Below are 19,664 nucleotides of genomic sequence, written 5' to 3'. Positions count from 1 at the left end.
TCGATCCACAACTGTTTGTGGGACACTTTTTGCTGTGCTCAATTGGCTGCCGCATTTCCCCCACAAGACGTAGTTAATTAAATCACTTTACAGTGTATTCTGTGAAGCACTTTGAGACTTCTCGACGCGATAAGGCCCTATCTCAAATGCAAGGATTATTATTAGATGGTCTCCATTGCAGTGCTGTAATGTCAGAAGTGGCAGCCTTCAGATGAGACATTAAACTGCTTATCCCATCTTTGACCATATTCGAAAAGAGAAGGGTGCTGTATAAATTCAAGTTGTTGTAAGTGAAAATAATTAGTTTGGTAAGTTAAGTTTGAAGACTAAACCCAACCAGTATCAATGACCCTTTTGGGAGGGGGGAATTACACAATTGTATACCTATGTATATAAAACAAAGCATTCTCAATTGTGCTCTCCTTCAAGCAAGACATTAAACAAAGATCTCCCATGTTCGGGTGGAAGTTAATGTTCAGCTAAAAATAAGAGTGGCTGTGCATTTGTAGGCAGCAACGTACAAATGTGAGTGAGCATGGCTGCAACATTCTCAAAATAGATAATTTCTTATTGCAAAAGGGATTAAGGGATATGGGGATAAGGCAGGGTCAGGTTATTAGCTGGAGTTAGATTAGAAGATCGGCCATGATTGAATGGCGGGTTAGGCTCAAAGGGCCGAATGGCCTACTCCTGCTCCTACATGTTATGTTGTTAAAATGTTAAATAGCTTGCCAAGACTCACTGGTTTGGAATGTACTGGAGAAGACACTTCAGTGAAATATCAACAAAGGTGTCAGTTTCCAGAATTCTCCCATCTGGGTCAGACGATTGTGGAATCATGCGTCACATCAGGACTTTGATCTCCAGGTCCAAGACTCCATTGCAGACTGGCCAACAATCCCCCCAAATAAAATTGGTCATTCACTTACTTCATTGTTCTTTGTGACTATCCTCCTTGGGAGGTGGTGGCGGGGTCTCCTTGGAGCTGAACTGGCAACTGGCTCCCAAGGTAACATGCCTGGCAATGGAAATTCTGAATTGAGCCAGCCCTCTGTGTCAGTTTCGGTAATCCGGTTCCTGAGCTAGGCGGGTCTGCAGTGTTCCAGGGTACTGCTGATCACAGCATAGACAGCTTCGCTCATTGGCAGGACCTGGAAGGCCTGTCACGGGGTAGGGAGCCATTCCACTTAGCTCCTGCTAATTCCACAAGCCAAAGGCCTAACCGGTAGGTTGATCCTAGCTGGAGAAACAGCAGGAAAGTTTGCTATATCGATGGCAAGTTTTGCGGCTTTAGGTGGTTAGAATCCAGCAGTGCCCCAACACAAGCTCTGGGGCCCCCAATCCTTGGCTCTTGTCAACCTGCACCTAATACTTTCCGAAATTCAGTAAGCAGGATGTGTCCCTCTTGTGAGAGAGTGCGCATTCCATTCCAACAATCGATCCGAGATAATTAACAAAACTTCAGTAACAGAATCGAACTGTACAATGAACCTTTGACTTCAGCTCCAAAAGAAAATATTGTTAATGTTTTCTGGGGAATGTTACACTAAGTGTTAAACTTTGCCTTGCATGTGATAAAGCAAGATTAAGTTACAATAAAAAGAAACAAATTGAGCAGCAACAGTTATCTAAATTCATAGATTGTTATTGTTTATCATCTGATTGAAGTGCCATGCAGAAAATCCAAAATATGACTCAGCTGAAGTGGTGGGGTGCTACAATTGAATTCAATGTCTGGACTGTGGACTCAGTCCACAGTAATGATGTGTGAGCTAGCATATAGACTTCCAAATCTCTAGTTTGTACCGTTTCCATTTGAAACCTGGCGTTTGACAATTCAAAGGAATGGACAAGGCTTGAGGTTGCCTTGAAATTTTCAGTTAACTAACTTACAAGTTATGGCAGGGCATGAGAAATAAGAGTGATCGAATCAGATTATGCTGTCTCGCACCTCAAAGTTAGAACTCGCTTCAGCACCCAAACAAGGCATCAGGGAACAAAGCTCAGCTGCAACAACTCACCTGAATTCCTCAAGGTTTCATTGCCTTGGGAGACGGGCATGTTTAAGCAAGAAAATACCATCAACCAATGCAATTTTCCTAATATTGTGTTCACGACAACAGAACAAAGCTGAAACCATCACACTTCACCTGCTTGCAATGATGTAATGTGTTTACCAATTCAACGTTTGGTAAATAATACATTTTTTAAAAATAGAGCATAGTGCAGGCCTGCTTTTTTGGTACGAAGTTTACCTTCATGATCAGAACTTTACAAATAGGTGTATGCAATTTAAATAGAATCCATCACATCAGTAAAAAGCCACAATTCATCTTCTGGGTACCCAGCCACAATAATATAATTAACATAGAAAATTGCGACAATGGTTTTCCCACAGCACGTAATCAAACTCTTGCACTTCAGTGACAGTTTTATTCACAGCTAGGAAAGACTAATTAATATCCAAATCTGATACATATACTCTATACTCTGATCCAGCCCCAGCAACCCCGAACCAGCCCCAGTAAACCTGAACCAGCCCCAGTAACCCCGAGCCAGCCCGCCAACCCAGCCACCCCAAGCCAGTCCCAGCAGCTGCCCCGAGCCAGCCCCAGCAACCCCGAACCGGTCCCAGCAAGCCCGCGCCGGACCCCTCGAGCCGGCACCGGCGCCAGCAAGCCCGCTCCGTCAACAGCAAGACCGTACCTGCCCCAACAAGCCCGCACCGGCCAGCCCGACCCCTACCCAGCAAGCCCGAACCAGTCCCAGCAACCCCGCTCCACCCACAGCAACCCCGCTCCAGCCTCAGCCACAGCAAGCCCACTCCAGACCCAGCAAGCCCGCTCCAACCCCAGCAAGCCCGCTCCACCCCCTGCAACCCCAAGCCAGCCCGCCAACCTAGCCACCCCAAGCCAGCAACCGCAAATCGGCTCCAGCAACCCCGAACCGGGCGCAGAAACCCCGAGCCGGCCCCAGCACGCCCGCGCCGGCCCCAGCACGTCCGCGCCGGCCCCAGCAAGCCCGTGCTGGCCCCAGCAAGCCTGAACCAGCCACACGATCCGCGAACCGGCCACACGATCCGTGAACAATCCCCAGCAACCCCAAACCAGCCCCAGCAACCCCAAACCGGCCCCAGCACATACATACATGTATGATTGTTGAGTGGGTGTGGGGAAAGAGAAAAAGAACAAAATGTTTATGTGGTAAGGCACTTTATCGAATTCAAGAATTATTATTATTATAAAAAAAGCATCCAACAAAGATAACAAAGACACTCATCAGTAACTGGTATCATTTTTATTTAAAGCATACACAAAACAGGATTTCATGCCATTATGTTTGCCACAGATGGATGTATTTCAATCGTGGAGTGGGCGGGGTGGGGTGGGGGGGGGGAAGAAGGGATTATGAAAACAAATTGATGCATTTCTAAAAGAAAACCATATGAAACAAGGCAATCACACATTTTTATGGGGAAGAATCAGAATCCTGTGCATAAAAATCTTAAGTACTGTATATGAGAATACAATTTGAATGTACTTCCAATAGTTGCAAGTACCGAAATCCTAACAAAATTAGATTTATTTTAACAGAAATTTACCACTTCCTACTTACCATATTTTACATTAGTTTTCACTAACTTGGGGGTAAAAGTCCATTTTCACTACATTAATGTACGCCACAAGCACCACTTAATCTGCACTTTCAACAGAAGGTGATCGTGAACGTGAACGGGATTTTGATCGTGACCGTGAACGAGACCGAGATCTTGCCCGCTCCACTGACGCAGATTTGGACGGAGTAGGGGAGCGGCCTTTCTGTTCCTTGGCAGGAACGGGTGATCTACTACGAGAACGGGATTTACTGCGGCTCCTACTCTTAGACCTACTGTAGGACCTGCGACTCCTGGAGCGAGATCGGCTGCGAGATCTGGAAGAGCTACGGCTACGGGAACGAGATCGACTCCGTGACCTAAAAATCAAGAGAAAGCACAATTGAAGCAATCCATTTAACATACATTACAATTTTACTATCAAAATATTCTAAGTAAATACCAGACAAAATATTGACATTCATGATGACCACATATTGGAGTTCCAACACTCTGCATGAAAATAATACTCCTACACAGCGGTGTGCCAAGCAGAGGCCAAACATTTAACTATTTAGTGCCCCATACTTACCTATACTGTTTTCGTTCCTCAACCAGCCTGATCTTTCTTCCATTAAGCTCTGTGCCAGAAAGCTTGTCTAGAGCATTCTTCAAATCACTATAAGAGGCAAATTCAACAATCCTGGGAGCAAAGAAAATACAATATTCAGTGAGATTATTTCCAGCAACTACAAGTTATTTGAAAATGTCTAATAGGACAAAAGTTATGCAAATAATTTGAAATTCCACAATAGGTTTAGATAACTAACCAATTAATTCAAACTTTGCAACCACGCATCTCCATAATGCATGTCTGCTTGTGTAATAAATTAGTTGATATATTTTCCAATATTCACACTGAGTAATGCAGATGGACCATGACCATCTGCAGCAAATAATAATCCTCGAGTTTGATATAGCGCTTTTTACATCTTCTAGACGTTTCAAGAATATCCCTTAAAGTGAATTGACTGTACATTTGTGGGCGAAACGCGGCAGCCAATTGCGCTCAGAAGTTTCCCACAAACAGTCGTGGATTGAGTTTTTTTTTGGAAGGATTATTACTCCCAGAAAAGCAAGCCAATCGACTAACAACTGGGTTGTGCTAGGTAAACAAAGGCATGTGAAATATGGAAACTTACTCAACATTTCACCCTGCCAGGAATCAAACCCAGGTCTCTCGCTTGCAAAGCGAGTGCTCTAACCACTGAGCTACAGGACTCCACAAATATTACTATATAGATCGGACAAACTTTATACAAACACATCACTTCCTTTAACTTACCCTTCATTCATTTTGTGTCTGTGCGCATCAGCAAAAGTAACTTCTCCAGCCTGTCTCATGAAATCTTTGAGATCCTATGCAAGATCAGATCACTTAGGTAAAACAAAGCACATTCACACATTAATTCTATAATTTTCCAATAACATGACTGGAAAAGGAAATACACAATTCTAATTTCAAAATTTGTATTACCTTCCTGTACCATTCCCTAGGCTATTCACTCAGCCAAATGCAACAAGCACTCGTTGAGGTACCACTACGATCGAAGACCTGATGGTGCTCTTCACCACCCACTTGACCGACACTACCCATTCGATGGGAGCCTTTCCGGACGATCACCTCCCTATAGGCAGATTCTGGCTTTGCCATGAGAACGGGGATTGCTATTCTTGCTCCGTTACCAAGGAGTCCTCACCTCACTCCAATCGAGCTTCCAACCAACCCTACTAGCGAATCGCTGGCCTCACACTTTAGTGGGATCTCAGAACTCTCGACTTTAGGACACCTTGTTATCAGCATTTTCAAGGACGCAGCAAGGAAAATGGCACTAAACCCAGTGCCCACCAATGTTGGTCAGACCAGCCCAAAACAGATCTAGATCACCAACTGATCCTGAAACGTAGGAGCGATTAGGAAAACCAACGACACTCCTCGTCATAAGGCCAACGACACAAAGAGAGGCTGGTAAATAAAGGTTTTAACACTTGGTTAAATTTCAGAAAACAATTGAACATTTAAAAAAACAGCAAATCATATACTAAAGGCTTTCAAGGTCAGAAAACTAAATATATATTATATATAACTGTTCTGATCAGTTAGCTACTCTAAATCTTAAATAGAATTTGCATCTTCCATTTTAGAAAGCAACAATTACACTAAGTATTATCAAAAAAATCAATATCTACTCTCTTGTGTACTGAGACCATCTATGGTCAGAGGGTGAAAGACATGTCAAAGCCAACCACCATCGAGACCAATCAATTCTATTTAACGGAGTTCTTCATCGGCATGACTTCTGAACAATCAGGTCATAATGGACCAGATACCTCCTCTCCACCACCCTTTATTACCTGTGGGTGCCACTCATCCAAGGATGCAAGCAGCCCTTACTTTACTTGGGGAGCACGCCCAAGAGACCACTCCTCACACTGTTTGGCAATTAGCCATGGAGGAGGGGGGGATACCACAGCCGAATCTGATACATCCTTCACCCTTGTCTATAACAGTGACCGATCAGCAGAAGCGGAGCAAACAAAATTAAAATGACTAGAGCATAATTTACTTCAATAGAAATTATACCAATCAGTTGCGCATTCTGTTAATAACACTCAAAAAATTTAGGACTGATCTACTTATCTACCTATCCTTAAGAGTCCATTTACAATAACGGGGTAGGAAGTGACATTCTTAGAAAACAGCAGTGGCTACAATTGTTGTGATTTAGGAATTGAAAGGCCTTTCCCCTTCCCCCAGACATTGTAAAAATGATGCAGGTTTCCACTTTATGAGGTCAATTGCTTGCTATGCTCGCTTTGTTAAAAGTTTGCTATTTTATCAATAAACTGTCACATACACATGGTTTTGTCCAGTTATTTTCTTGGTTTAGATAAAACTATTGAACTAATTTCATAGATTTGCAAAGCAAACACGGGGAAGTCACTTCTGCCCTTTATTGCGAGCTGGCTCTCAACTAACCTTGAAAGCTCTATTTACAGTTACATTTCATACGAGAACACAATTAAATCAACAAAGCTACACTCAATAGTCACAGTTACAAGTAACGTACCTGCCAACTAACTCTGGATGATAAATTCTCAACAATCAATCTGTTTTCTGTGCGACTTGGCGGACCACTTCTAGAACAAAGCGAGATTTGATTAGATCCCACACAAGTGGGAGGCAGAAGCAAAATTTGAAAATGAACAATGGGAATGTTATGGCAAAAGGACAACAGGTCCATTGCCCAAATAACAGGACACTGAAGTAGCCAAAATATCTAATATTCTATTAAATTTCCAGGAAGCCTAAACTAATTCAAGTTTTCCATACAAACATCAATCAGAATCTATTCAATCCAAAGTTACAGCTTCTGGTAACATATGAAATGGCTTGGTTCCATTAGATGGTTATATTTCAGAATACCCCCACTCAACCTCACCTTCCTGCACCCCTTGGGCGACGTTGATTGTAACGGCCTTGAAATCGGCCACGACCTCCCCGAGAGCGTGCTCTGGCATGCTCCACCGTAACTCTGCAACAACAAAAACAAGAGCTCATTTAAAAGCTGAAATTACTATTGACAGAACTGAATGCACATTTACGCAGAATCTACAGATCCAAAACAGGCTATTTGACCCAACTAGTCCATGCCAGTGTTTACACTCCACATGAGTTTCCACCCATGTATGTATTCTCTCTTATGCATGCAGATGCATCTTGCCCCCCATTTAATAATCCTGGACCTGGTTGATTGAAGAGGAAACATTGGGAATTTCCAACTTAAGTTTCCCCAGACATTCACAGAATTTTGCGTTTTACCTTTCACTACACAACTCTTTTCCATCCAGTTCATAAACAGCATCATCTGCATCTCTGTAATCTTCAAACTCCTAAACAAAGTGGATTTTCCAACAGAACACAAAAGTTACATGTTTTCAAGAAAATTATTGCAAGCATTTTCTTCACAACGCCATTCAGTCACCTCTGCCAATATGATCAAGCAAAGCGACTCGCTATCTGATTCTAAGGGGCAGTGTTGCTTACTTGTATCAAGTACTAAGACTGGGTAGAAATTGAGAAATGGCAGGTGCGCTCCACAGTCGGTGTACAACTTGCATCTGGACAGATTCGCTCTAAGATGGGGGAATGTTGTTCACCCTATTTGCATAAATCTTACCACAAATCCGAAACCATTCTTCAGATCAATTTCCTTAATCCGGCCGTATCCTCTGAAAAATTTTTCCACATTTTTCTCGGTGGCGTAAGGGCTCAATCGCCCGATGAACACTCGAGAGCTCATCCTCTCCGACAGAAAATAACACAATCACTTCCTTTCGAAACGTTTCTGGTTGCAATCCTGGAGATAAAAGGGAGACGATTTTTTTTTAAAAAAAAAAGACAAGTTCAGCATCAAGAGTGGAATAGTGGGGGGGAGAGAGAGAAAGAGAAAGAGAGAGAAAAAGGGGTGGAGGGAGGGAGGGGAGCTGGAGAAATGCAGAGGGAGAGAAAGGGTGAAGTAGGGGGAGGGGGTAGAGGGGGAGGAAAGGGGTGGGGGGGTGGGGGGTGGAGGGAGAAAGAAGGCAGAAAGAGAGAGAGAGAGAAAGAAAAGGGGGCAAGAAAGGGGGTAAAAGGGATGAGCAGCTCCTGCCAGGACAGGCCTTTTCAAAATGGTGGTCAGCTGTGCGGAGCCCCAACTCCCGGGACCCGAACACCAGGCCCGAGGCCTTTGTTGATCAGTCAGGAGGGAGGGAGAAAGGGGGAGGGAGAGAGAGAGAGAAGGAGACACAGAGAGAGAGAGAGAGAGGAAGGCCCCAAATTACACGACCAGCGCCCCCCCCCCACACACACACACACAACAACCACCACCACCCCCCCCCAGAGTCTACAATGATCTAACAGTCCCCGATCGGCGGCAGGACATGGTGGGGGGGTGTGGGGGTGTGTGTGTGTGTGGTGGGGGTTTCGTGCCCAACTGATCGCTTCTGGTTCCTGGTTTACTTATCCGGATGGTTTCTGTCTGTGAACGACAACGGGCGCGGCCCTCGTTACCTGTCTCTGAGCCGCCGCCGCACTGAAGGAGGGAGCGCCGTCCTCAGACACAGCTCAAAATGGCGCCCAAGCCCCGCCCCCTCCCTCCCGCCCACCCACCCACAGCTCCAGCACAAGGCAATGGCAGTATCTCCCCCCACCCCCCCCTCCACCCACCCACTCACTCACTCACTCACTCCCACACACTCTCTCTCTCTCTCTTTCTATCTATCTATCTATCTCCCTCCCTCCCTCCACCTCTTTTCACCTCTCCTCTCTGCCATCCACTTTCCCCCACCCCTTTCTTTCTCTCTTACCCCCCCACCACCCAACCCCCCCCCCCCCCCCCCCCCCCCGCACCCAACCCCAAATGTCATCGCTTTGCCCCGCAAAGATACACAGTTTTACGTCCACTTGCATTTACAGTCCGGCGTGCCCCCTCCCCCCCCCCCCCCACCCCCCCGGGCTCGGTCCCGGGATCCGTTAACTGTAAAGCGCTCCGAGACTCCGTCCGGCGTGGAGGGCGCCGTATAAATCCAAGTTGTTGTTGCTAAGGCGTTATATTCCAATGCTCGGATTATTATTGATGCTGAACACGCAACAGCAGCCAAACTCAAACTACCCACACAGTCTGTGTGCGCCACATTCTCAGCGCCATAGCTTGGTTTGAAGGCACTTTAAAAGCAACGGTAATGGGTTTCACTTCTTTACGCTACACGTAGGGCGATCATATGCCCCGGATTTCCAGGGAACAATCCTCTGAAGAGGTATTGTGACCCTGGGGCCAAATTTGCCCTGTCTTGAGTTCAGTAACAAACTGAGCAAGAACAATAAAATTCTAAAAACAGATGCATGCAACAGAGAAATACAGCCATTAATCCAACAAGCTTCTCCGGTATGCCAGCATCGGGAATTATGGTGAATTCAACTTTAAAAAATTCATCCACAGATTTGGTTTACCCTCAGATACAGGGAGGCGTCGAGAAGGGTGGGTTTCTTTTAAGGTACAGCCCGATAGCTGCAACTGTCAAGTCAGTGAATCGGGCAATTCTGAAACGGATGAGATCAAATAGGCTGAAAGACTTTCTTCATTCAAGAGTCTCTTGTGTGTCAGATGTCAGTTGACCGGAATAAAATAGAAAGTTTGCAGTGTACGTGTGGAAACCATTCAGCCCATCATCTTTCTTTCTGCTGGTGCTGACTCCAAGCTCCCTCCTGCTGGGGATAACTACTTTAATGTGTTTTAGTCTATTGAGCAACTGAGCCTTACAGATTAAAAAAAATACAAATTGTCTATTTAGTACTGTGTCATAACTTATTTCTTGCATGTCATTGTAAGTATTAAAGTAAGGTTTCGCACCAATCTTTTACAATTAGTTTTCAAAAGTGAATATTTCTTCTTCACCACTGGTGATGTCCTCCCGACATTGAAAGGCAATTTATTGTGGTTGCTGTTGGTGCCAATGATGCAACCTTTGCAGTAGGTCAATGCATTGTCTTCCTAATGTGAGAAATAGAACAGAGTTCCACCACCCATCAAGTGTATTAGGTTGGTTCAAAATTCACTCTCTTCCCCCGAGAAAATTTTGTTGGCTGAATTGGGCCATGAAATTCCTAATTTAATTTTTATTCAGCTTAGTGATCACGAGTCTCAAGTTACTGAAGACTGAAAAAAATGCATAGTGTTTCCATTGTTATAGCTGCACCAAAAATATTTGACATTTCTACAAATACCAGCATGGAACATTTAACTTGCTTCTTAAACCTACATAACCACCCCACCATTGGCAGTCGGGCCTTCTGTCTTCAGCAGATGCATAAGTCGACACATTATTGAATCAACATTGCTATCAGCAAATTTAAACATTACCTCCGGTGATATATTTATAGTTAACGCAGACATGCACCTCCCTCCTTTGCAGTTGCACACTTCTGCATGTAACCTCTTCTCTTTTGATTCTGGTCTACTTTACTCCCTTTGTTGCACCATTGGGGCGAAGCTTTTACCCACAATGTCTCTGCCCTCTGGAAATTTTCCCAAATATCTTCACATTGTTTTCTCCCCCTGCCTTCAAAATCTCCTCATGGATTATCCCTTTGGCCAACATCCTTAATTCTGCCAACTTGGTATTGCCATCATATTTGTTAAGCGCTTTGAGACGTTTATCCTACATTATAGGATAGACACTATTATATAAGTGTAAACTCTTGTTGCTGGAAATTTCAAAAACTAAATTTCTATAACCTACCTTTCATTCATTTTGGTTCTGTGTGAGTCTGCAAAGGCAATTTCTCCCGCCTGATGCATAAAATCCTTCAGATCCTATGCAAGACCAGATCAGTTAGATGAAACCTTTTTTAAAACATTCTGAAAAATCAGATCGCTAAAAATGTAATTACACAATATACGATTCTAACGTTCATCAAAATTTATATTACCTTCCTGTACCATTCCCTAGGCTATCACCAAGCCAAATATAACAAGTGCTCATTGAGGTATAGTCATCCTCACCAACTAGGTCATCGCCCTTCCGAAAGGCAAATTCTAGGGTTGCCATGGGAGCCAGAACTGCTAATCTTGTGCCGTTACCAAGGGTTCCTCACCTCACTCCAAATCGAACTTCCAAACAAACTTACTTACAAATTAATCTTTTTTCAATCATGGACCTCTCACTTTAGAGTCAGCTGTCAGGGCTCTTGAAGTTAGGATACCTTGTTACCAGCATTTTCAGAGGTGCAGGACGGAAAACCGGCACTTAACCCAGCGCCCACCAATACTGGTCAGACCAGCGCACAACACAGATCTAGATCACCACCTGACAAACGTAGGAGCGGACTGGCAATTCAACTAGGCCAACCAAGAAATCAAGCCAGAGCGATTAGAGAAACATCACTCCTCATCACAAGGCCAATGACACAAGAGGTTGATAAATAAAGGCTTGAATATATGGTTACATTTTGGAAAGAATTGAACATAGAATCCAAATAAAATGTCACATTTAAGACTTTCAAGGTTGGTAAGCAAATTCGATAAGTTACTGATATATTCTTAAAAAACTGAAGTACTAAAGTTGCAATACTTAATACAAACTTGAACATAAAACAAATAATCAGTTCAGTATAGTCCATCTTCAGATTAATTTCCATAGTTTCCACTCCTTCCCGTGTAGGCCATTTGAGGGTTCAGATTGGGTGACTTGTATGTTTGTCACCACTATTCTCTCCCAAAGGGATTCAACTGTTTCTTTCTACTGGAGTATGATTCCATCAAAAGGTTGCTTGTTGGTATCTTGCTTAAGTGGCCATTATTTATCTGTGGACAATGGATGTCAGCAGACTGTTCAACTGTGCGAGGACATCACAGTCAAGATTGACTCTCTCCTAACCTGACATTGAACAATAACAACAAAGTTACATTTGTATAGCGCCTTCCACGTCAGGAGAACGTCCTAAGGTACTGGACAGTCAATGTTTCGGACCCAAACTGGGGGTACAGGGGTAATTGGATAGTGATAAGGACCAGAAATCATGACCAAATTTCCCTTCCCTAATCCCAAATCCTAAAGCCAATTGTGACAGTCAAATGTCATCCCAGATCAGATTGTGCAATTTAACACTGATCTAATCTGGGACCTTCTGGATTTTTAGTAACTACTGATTTTATTTCCCCTTCCCATATTAAAATGTTGCTTTTCCCTATTTCGGTAACAATTGAATGAATATAGTCGCTAATAAATTGCTCTCACTAGTTTTAATTTTATTTTCAAAGTAAAATTTACATTTTTGTTTCATACATGGTAATTAGAAAGAAAATAAACTCTCTTAAAGACAGAAAGGCAATGCGAGAGACAGACATGAAGTCACATTTATCTGCCTTTACTGAGAAGCAAATTTCAAATAACCTTGAAAGCTCTCTTTATCTTAGAATTTATTTTTAATTACAGCAATTGGCAAATAAAATAAAAGATTTATTGTTACACACAAGATACCTGCCAGCTAATTCTGGAGAACAAATTCTCAACAATGAACCCGTTTTCTGTACAAACTAGACATTTACATTTAATAACTGTAAATTGTAATTGTAAACACACATTCTGAAAGAAAGACATTGATTGTCACGCATTAACCAAAATCCAGAACTGTTGGGATTTTTTTCTCAATCTGGTTTCAAATTTTATTCCAATTTGTCAGATTTAAAGATATTTATTTTGAAAACATCAGCCACATGACATGGTGGAGTCCTGTGGCTCAGTGGTTAGAGCACTCACTTTCTAAGCGAGAGACCTGAATTCAAATCCAGGCAGGGCGAAACCTTGCGCAAGTTTCCTTACTCCACACGCCTAATAATAATCCCTCCAAAAAAACAAAACAATAATAAATTGGTCATTTTCAATCCATGACTGTTTGTGGGACATTGCTGTGCGCAATTGGCTGCCGCGTTCACCCACAAATATACAGTCAATTCACTTTACAGTATATTCTGTAAAGCACTTTGGGACGTCTAGAAGACGTGAAAAGCGCTATATCAAATGCAAGGATTATTAGTATTATTATTATTAGCATGGACATTAGCAGCCCCTTCAATGTGACTAGGGTGACAGACACACCAATTGGCACATCATGAAATCAGAATCACACTTTATACTTGGCATGAGAACCAGTGGAAATTTTTCTGATATCATTTGCCACAGGTAGAAAGGTGTAACGTAATTATTCCAAAGTGAGTAGCAAAGACGAAGAAGGGTGAACATTGAAGAAAAATCGACCCTTTTGAGTCGTTGGTCTAGAAAAGAAGTCTAATCCTCAGCTGCTAAAGGCACTGGCGTGGACTTTGGGAAAGGCTCACCTTAAACACACTCTGCAAACAAAAAGTTATCGAGGTTCGCATATTAAAAAAAATAAAAGATTATGGGTGAGGCATCAGATGACTGCTGGTAATGTACAGCAACGTGAGTTCACCCCACTTCAAAGAATCATCCCCTTCTGAAGAGGATGTGGAAAGAAAATGAGCAACACCAAATATACTCTTTAATAGCAATAGTCAACTTTTTTTTCCCTTTGTATTTCACTATTTCACTAAAGTGACCATGATATCGTCCAACGTGTCCTTCTCTAAGCCCTGCTCTAGCGTGTTCAACTGTAACTCTGCAGAAACAATTAAGCTAAACCATTGCACACAATACATCTACATTTTCCAGTATCCTATTTTGAGGGGTGGGGGCTGGGGGAGGGGATTTATAACTTTCACTGCAACAACTCTTTACCATCCAGCACATAAACTGCATCATCAGCATCTCTCTGATCTTCAAACTTCTACAAATGAAAGCCATATTTTGGAGGAATGAAACAACATTAAATTGATGCACACATTTCATTCTGACATTGATTATACTGATTATATATTAAATAAAACATGACAACATTTGAAAGGGTGCTCCTGACTTGATACTTCCCTGGCTTCAGTTTCTCATAGGAATGTACAGGAACATGGTAAGCTATCTGATAAGCCCCAAAGCCAATAAATAAAATCAAACTGCAATTATTAACTTATAATAATGATAATAATAATAATCCTTGCATTTGATATAGCGCTTTTCACGTCGGGAGGACATCCCAAAGCGCTTCACAGAATAGACTGTAAAGTGAATTGACTGTATATTTGTGGGCGAACGCGGCAGCCAATTGCGCACAGCAATGTCCCACAAACAGTCGTAGATTGAAAATGACCAATTTATTATTGTTTTTGGTTTTGGAGGGATTATTATTAGGTGTGTGGAGTAAGGAAACTTGCCCAAGGTTTCGCCCTGCCTGGAATTGAACTCAGGTCTCTCGCTTGCAAAGCGAGTACTCTAACCACTGAGCTACAGGACTCCACGTGCTCTACTTGCTCACGAACCTAACTGAAAAGGAACCTTACCACAAATCCAAATCCATTTTTCAAGTCAATTTCCTTTATTCCTTCAATATCCTTCGAAGAACTTCTCCACATCCTTTTCCCTAGCCTCTGATGACTCAGTCTACCAAAGAATACACGAGAGCTCATTCTGTCTTTCAAAGTTCAAAAACATTTGGAGGTGAGTCATAAAACTGGCCATTGTCTGTTAGTAGTTTTGACTTTTATCCAGAACACTACTTGCTCTTTTTTTGCAGCCACTAACAGTGCTAAAACTAATTTACTGCTTCAACTATATCTTAAAATTGTCAACGACATCTCAGCTAGATGGAATTCAAAGAACTCTACAGTAAATTGTAACCAGAAGTTTCTTGTTGCAGTGACATTGACTGAACTAGGCTGCCTATGTTTTAACCACTGGCTGTCCCAATACTCCCTCCCATCGTCACAATTTATTTCATTTTCTGACAATGCATAAACGCAGCAAAGTATAGAAGGAAGTATTTTGAGTTGAGCATAAAGTACTTCTTCCCCTCCCAACAAAGCCAAAGATATATAAATGATTTACAGTCAAATTCAGTATTTACTTCCCTCCGTTTGATTTGAATTTGAAATTTCTATGATTTTTGATACATGTGCAATAGCGAGCAACACCACAAAATAACCTGAAACTTGACCCTTCCATCTCCAGAGAGTAAGCACTGACTGACAACACACCAGGATACTAATGTTTTCTAACTGTGAGCACTGTGCTTCTTTAACACATTGTCATGAAATACAATTTGGAACAACACAACTGCCCTGCCATACCAGCAAGCAACAGACTGTAAGGGAAATGATGTCCTTGCAGTAGCACTGACACCTTAAAGAAAAGACTGCCAGCCTGGCAGAACTCAGCTCGTGGCTTTGGTAACATGGGCAGTGTTTTTGAAAATACTATTAATGCATGCTAATGTGAAGTGTGGGAAGGGATTTCTGCAACAAGAAGCAACCCTATAATGCAAGACATCAGAGAACATCAGAAAAGAAAAACAATTATTTTACTTTTTATTCCCATTTGCAACATTTTTAAAAAGAGTACATTTTAACCTTTTTTTGTACCATAGAGGCTGCATTCTAAGTGGGGAAATGAGCAGCTAACTATACTACTGCTACTAATAATAATCCTTGCATTTGATATAGCGCTTTTCACGTCTTCTCGACATCTCAAAGCGCTTCACAGAATATGCTGTAAAGTGAATTGACCGTATATTTGTGGGCGAAACACGGCAGCCAATTGCGCACAGCAAACTATCCCAGTCATATGTGATCATTTAAATGTTTACTATCTAGATGTTCACAGTGAACCCCTATTTAAAAACATACAGTTCATATCAGAAATTGGATGGGTATTAACAGTTTTTTAACTTGGCCATATATTTTATTTTATTTGTGGAGTCCTGTAGCTCAGTGGTTAGAGCACTCGCTTTGCAAGTGAGAGACCTGAGTTCAATTCCAGGCACAGGGCGAAACCTTGGGCAAGTTTCCTTACTCCACACAGAGCCTAATAATAATCCCTCCAAAAACAAAACAATAATAAATTGGTCATTTTCAATCTACGACTGTTTGTGGGACATTGCTGTGCGCAATTGGCTGCCGCATTCGCCCACAAATATACAGTCAATTCACTTTACAGTGTATTCTGTGAAGCGCTTTGGGACGTCCTCCCAACATGAAAAGCGCTATATCAAATGCAAGGATTATTATATTATTATTATTATTATTATATCTTTTTGTACTTGACCGCATGTTTTAATGCAGTAACTCAAATCAGAAACTCATTTATGGGACAGCTAATTATTTATCATTGTACTCACTTTGTACTTTGGCTGTGAGGTTTGAATCACTCTATGTGCTGCGAAACCAACTATGGTATTATACCTGGGAAAGCCAAGCTTTCTAATGTGTACACATTTCACGTATTCAATATATGCGTTGTATTTCATTGAACACTGTTCAGTTGAGGACAAGCCAAGTCTGTGTGCTGGACCTGAATTGTTCTTTTTTCATTGGGATGGTGGAATGGAGCCAAACAGGGACACACAAGAGCCTGTAGTCCCAGGCATCAACAGAAAACAAACATCAATCATTCCCCTCCAAAATTATTCACCAGTGTCTTCACCTTCCACATTTTAAAATAAAATTGAGTAATCAAACATGAGTCACCTCTGCACTTGTTCATTTGTGGTGAAAAAAGATAAAGCAAATAAAAATCGGCTAGATATCTAAACTAAAAGCTTATCTGCTGGAAATACACCAGAGGTGATTAGCATCTTAATAATATTCCTTGCATTTGATAGAACCCTTGCATTCGAGAGGGGTGGGCCAAGAGGTTGGGGAGATGGCCAAAGGAGGAAAATGATCAAGGAGGAAAGTCTTGAGTCAGGGCTTGAAGGAGGTGAGGGAAGGGGTGAGGCAAAGAGACCCTGAGTTCCAGAGTGGAAAAGTGTAATGACATCTTTTTGTGGGTGAACATGACAGCCAATTTTCACTCAGCAATGTCCCACAAATAGCCATGAAATGAATGACCAATTTTTATCTCAGAAGATTGTTGTCCAGAATAAAATGAAGGCAGTTTCTCCCGATTACTGAGCATTGCTTTGCGAATGTGTGCCCATTTGTGGTTAGTTCTCAGCAGGATAGAGCCCTCCAAAACAATTTATTATCGATCACCGATAAAAATCCAGTGGAAGAGTTTTCAAGACACGGCAACAACACAACAAGGCTCTACAAAAAACACAAGGATTGTTATAAAGTCGGTGGAGGAAACAACCCCCTCAAGAACAAGACCTCAAGATGGACTTTGGGTGAACATCTTATGTTTCGCCCACAAAATACGGTCAATTCACTTTACAGTATATTTCTGTGAAGCGCTTTGAGACGTCTCTACAACTTGGTAAGACTTTACATCAAATGCAAGGATTATTATATGGAAGTCCCTTCGGCCCATTTGATCCCATCGCAGCCCATCACAGCATCCAGCTGCTTCATCAGTAAGATGAGTCCAGCCCAGAATCCTGGCCTCGGCCAACCTTTTTCTCTCCTCGGCAAACATCAAACGCTTTGGGTGGATGTCTGAACCTTGGACAAATAAATAATATTACTGTTATTTAGTAGTATTTAATGTCAATTGCATTTAATCAATAGTAAACTATTATTAATAATAAATAGTATAAATAATAAATCTACCTCGGAGGGAAAGGGAAAAATAAATGAATGAAGAAATTAAACGCAATTGGAGATTCGGCCCCGGGATTCCCTTGGCCCCTGTGGTCACCCATTTTAAATTGTTCTTTTTTGCAATTTTATTTAAAATAAAACCAACGACATCTCACGAGGGTCGGGGTGGGGGGAGAGTCTCGACCCCCGCGTCCTGTGGGAAGAATTTGTTTTATAAACTGGATTCAAGTAACGAAAAGAAGAAAAAAATACAACTCTTATGATTGTTGTTGTTATTGTTGTTGTTGTTGTTGTCGTCGTCGTCGCCCTCTCTGTGTCAATTTAACGCCACCTCATGGCAGACACCGTGGCCAACGACGCACTACACACAACCTTTGGCACAAGATGGCGGCTCGCTTCTCCTCTCGCTATCACAAGCAGCCAATCAGCGCTCATCATCACAACCAGCCAATCAGCCATCACAACCGACCAATCAACACTCAACATCACAACCGGCCAATCAGCGCTCAACATCACAAGCGGCCAATCAGCGCTCGACTTCACAACCGACCAATCAGCGCTCAACATCACAACCGACCAATCAGCCATCACAACCGGCCAATCAGCGCTCACCATCACAACCGACCAATCAGCCACCACAACCAGCCAATAGGCGCTCACCATCGCAACTGGCCAATCAGCGCTCACCATCGCAACTAGCCAATCAGCGCCCGCATTTTCTTCCCCAGCCAATCAGCGCCCGCCTTTGCAGTAAATAGGAACCCGGTAGTTCGTCGATTGGCAGATCTCTTTTCCCGGGGGATAATAATCGCTCCAAAAAATAATAATTTGGTCACTCCATCCACGACTGTTTGTGGCACACACTGCTCTGTGCACAATTGGCTGCCACATTTCACAAAATATACAGTCAATTCACTTTACAATATATTCTGTGAAGCGTTTTGAAGCGTCTTGAAGATGTCCTAAGGCCCATATCAAATGTAAGGATTATTATTAAACCTCAATTTAACGGCTCATCTGAAACTCAGCACCTCACAACAATAAGACACCCCCCAGCATCGCGCTGGAGCGTCAGTGTAGACTGTGCGAGTTGAAAATTCTGACACGGGCTTTGAAAATGATTTGTAAAACATGGACAATTCAGCCGATTTAATATCTCTTGTACTTACAAATAGATGCATTATTATTTTTGATCAGGCCATGTTTTGACAGCCTGAACAAAGAAATAAGTTCTGTAATATAAATAAAATGATGCAATGCTTTGTGAGCTTATTCAAATCATCAAATGTTGCAAAATATAAAGAAACTTTGGAAAACAACGAATTGACCCAAAATAAAACCTCTTCAGTAATTCAAATTGCCATTACAGCGCCTCAAAATTTTAACATCTGGTCTCAAGACTATTACAACAACAACTGCAATTTTGTAGCACCCATCACGCAGGTTAGCGTCCCAGAGCACTTGACAGTGACATGTGGCATGTCAATCTCAATGACGTGAGATTTATTGTACTGAGGTTCACTGGTGGAGCTTTACTGTACCCTAAAGCTAGAAAGCTGATCTCAGTCAGACCAGATTGGTATCAACACTGCTCATTCTCAAAGTTCTGGCAAACCTGCAGAGCCATAGATAAGCAAAGCAACAGGGTTCCCGTATGTTAGGAAATTATTGCACAACAATCTGGACTCGGGCCAGTCCACAGAGAGGCCTCTTTCTGCAAAGCTCATTTACTCGTTCTTTTCTTCCTCTGCAACAAAAAATATATTTTTAAAAACATCTGTAAAAATGTGTGGGGAGAAAGTGGATCTTTGTTACTTTGTCTCTTTGTTCCCTATTTATCAAGCGAGCAAGTGCTCTGGAACACTAGC

General features: G+C 42.3%; 1 protein-coding gene across 2 annotated transcripts; it reads right to left on the bottom strand.

Annotated features, from left to right (window-relative positions):
* Window positions 1-3,282: 3,282 nt before the first annotated feature.
* Window positions 3,283-8,802, bottom strand: LOC103178495 (serine/arginine-rich splicing factor 5). Of its 2 annotated transcripts, none has more exons than XM_042338197.1 (8): window positions 8,706-8,802; window positions 7,834-8,013; window positions 7,476-7,546; window positions 7,096-7,188; window positions 6,724-6,793; window positions 4,938-5,011; window positions 4,185-4,295; window positions 3,283-3,972 (listed from the first exon to the last, which is right to left on the bottom strand). In XM_042338197.1, exons 2-8 carry the CDS (start codon window positions 7,954-7,956, stop codon window positions 3,693-3,695), a joined length of 822 nt encoding a protein of 273 aa, XP_042194131.1. In that variant the 5' UTR covers window positions 7,957-8,013; window positions 8,706-8,802; the 3' UTR covers window positions 3,283-3,692. The 2 variants fall into 2 exon arrangements, with proteins under 2 accessions (XP_042194131.1, XP_042194132.1); XM_042338198.1 differs by having other exon boundaries at window positions 6,724-6,790.
* Window positions 8,803-19,664: the final 10,862 nt, after the last annotated feature.

Source organism: Callorhinchus milii, unplaced genomic scaffold (genome assembly GCF_018977255.1).
Source record: "Callorhinchus milii isolate IMCB2004 unplaced genomic scaffold, IMCB_Cmil_1.0 Scaffold9, whole genome shotgun sequence".
NCBI lineage: Eukaryota > Metazoa > Chordata > Chondrichthyes > Chimaeriformes > Callorhinchidae > Callorhinchus > Callorhinchus milii.
The sequence above is the reverse complement of the archived record's forward strand: the minus strand, read 5'-3'. Positions and strand labels throughout refer to the sequence as shown.

What these genes read in the sequence shown, in the direction of transcription:
- LOC103178495 (XM_042338197.1), bottom strand. Translation starts at nt 7,956, where the DNA reads ATGAGCTCTCGAGTGTTCATCGGGCGATTGAGCCCTTACGCCACCGAG. An exon ending in AAAGAGTTGTGTAGTGAAAG is followed by an intron (nt 7,189 to 7,475) that starts GTAAAACGCAAA and finishes TTGTTGTTGCAG; the next exon opens with AGTTACGGTGGAGCATGCCA. An exon ending in CATCCAGAGTTAGTTGGCAG is followed by an intron (nt 5,012 to 6,723) that starts GTACGTTACTTG and finishes GATCTTGCATAG; the next exon opens with GATCTCAAAGATTTCATGAG.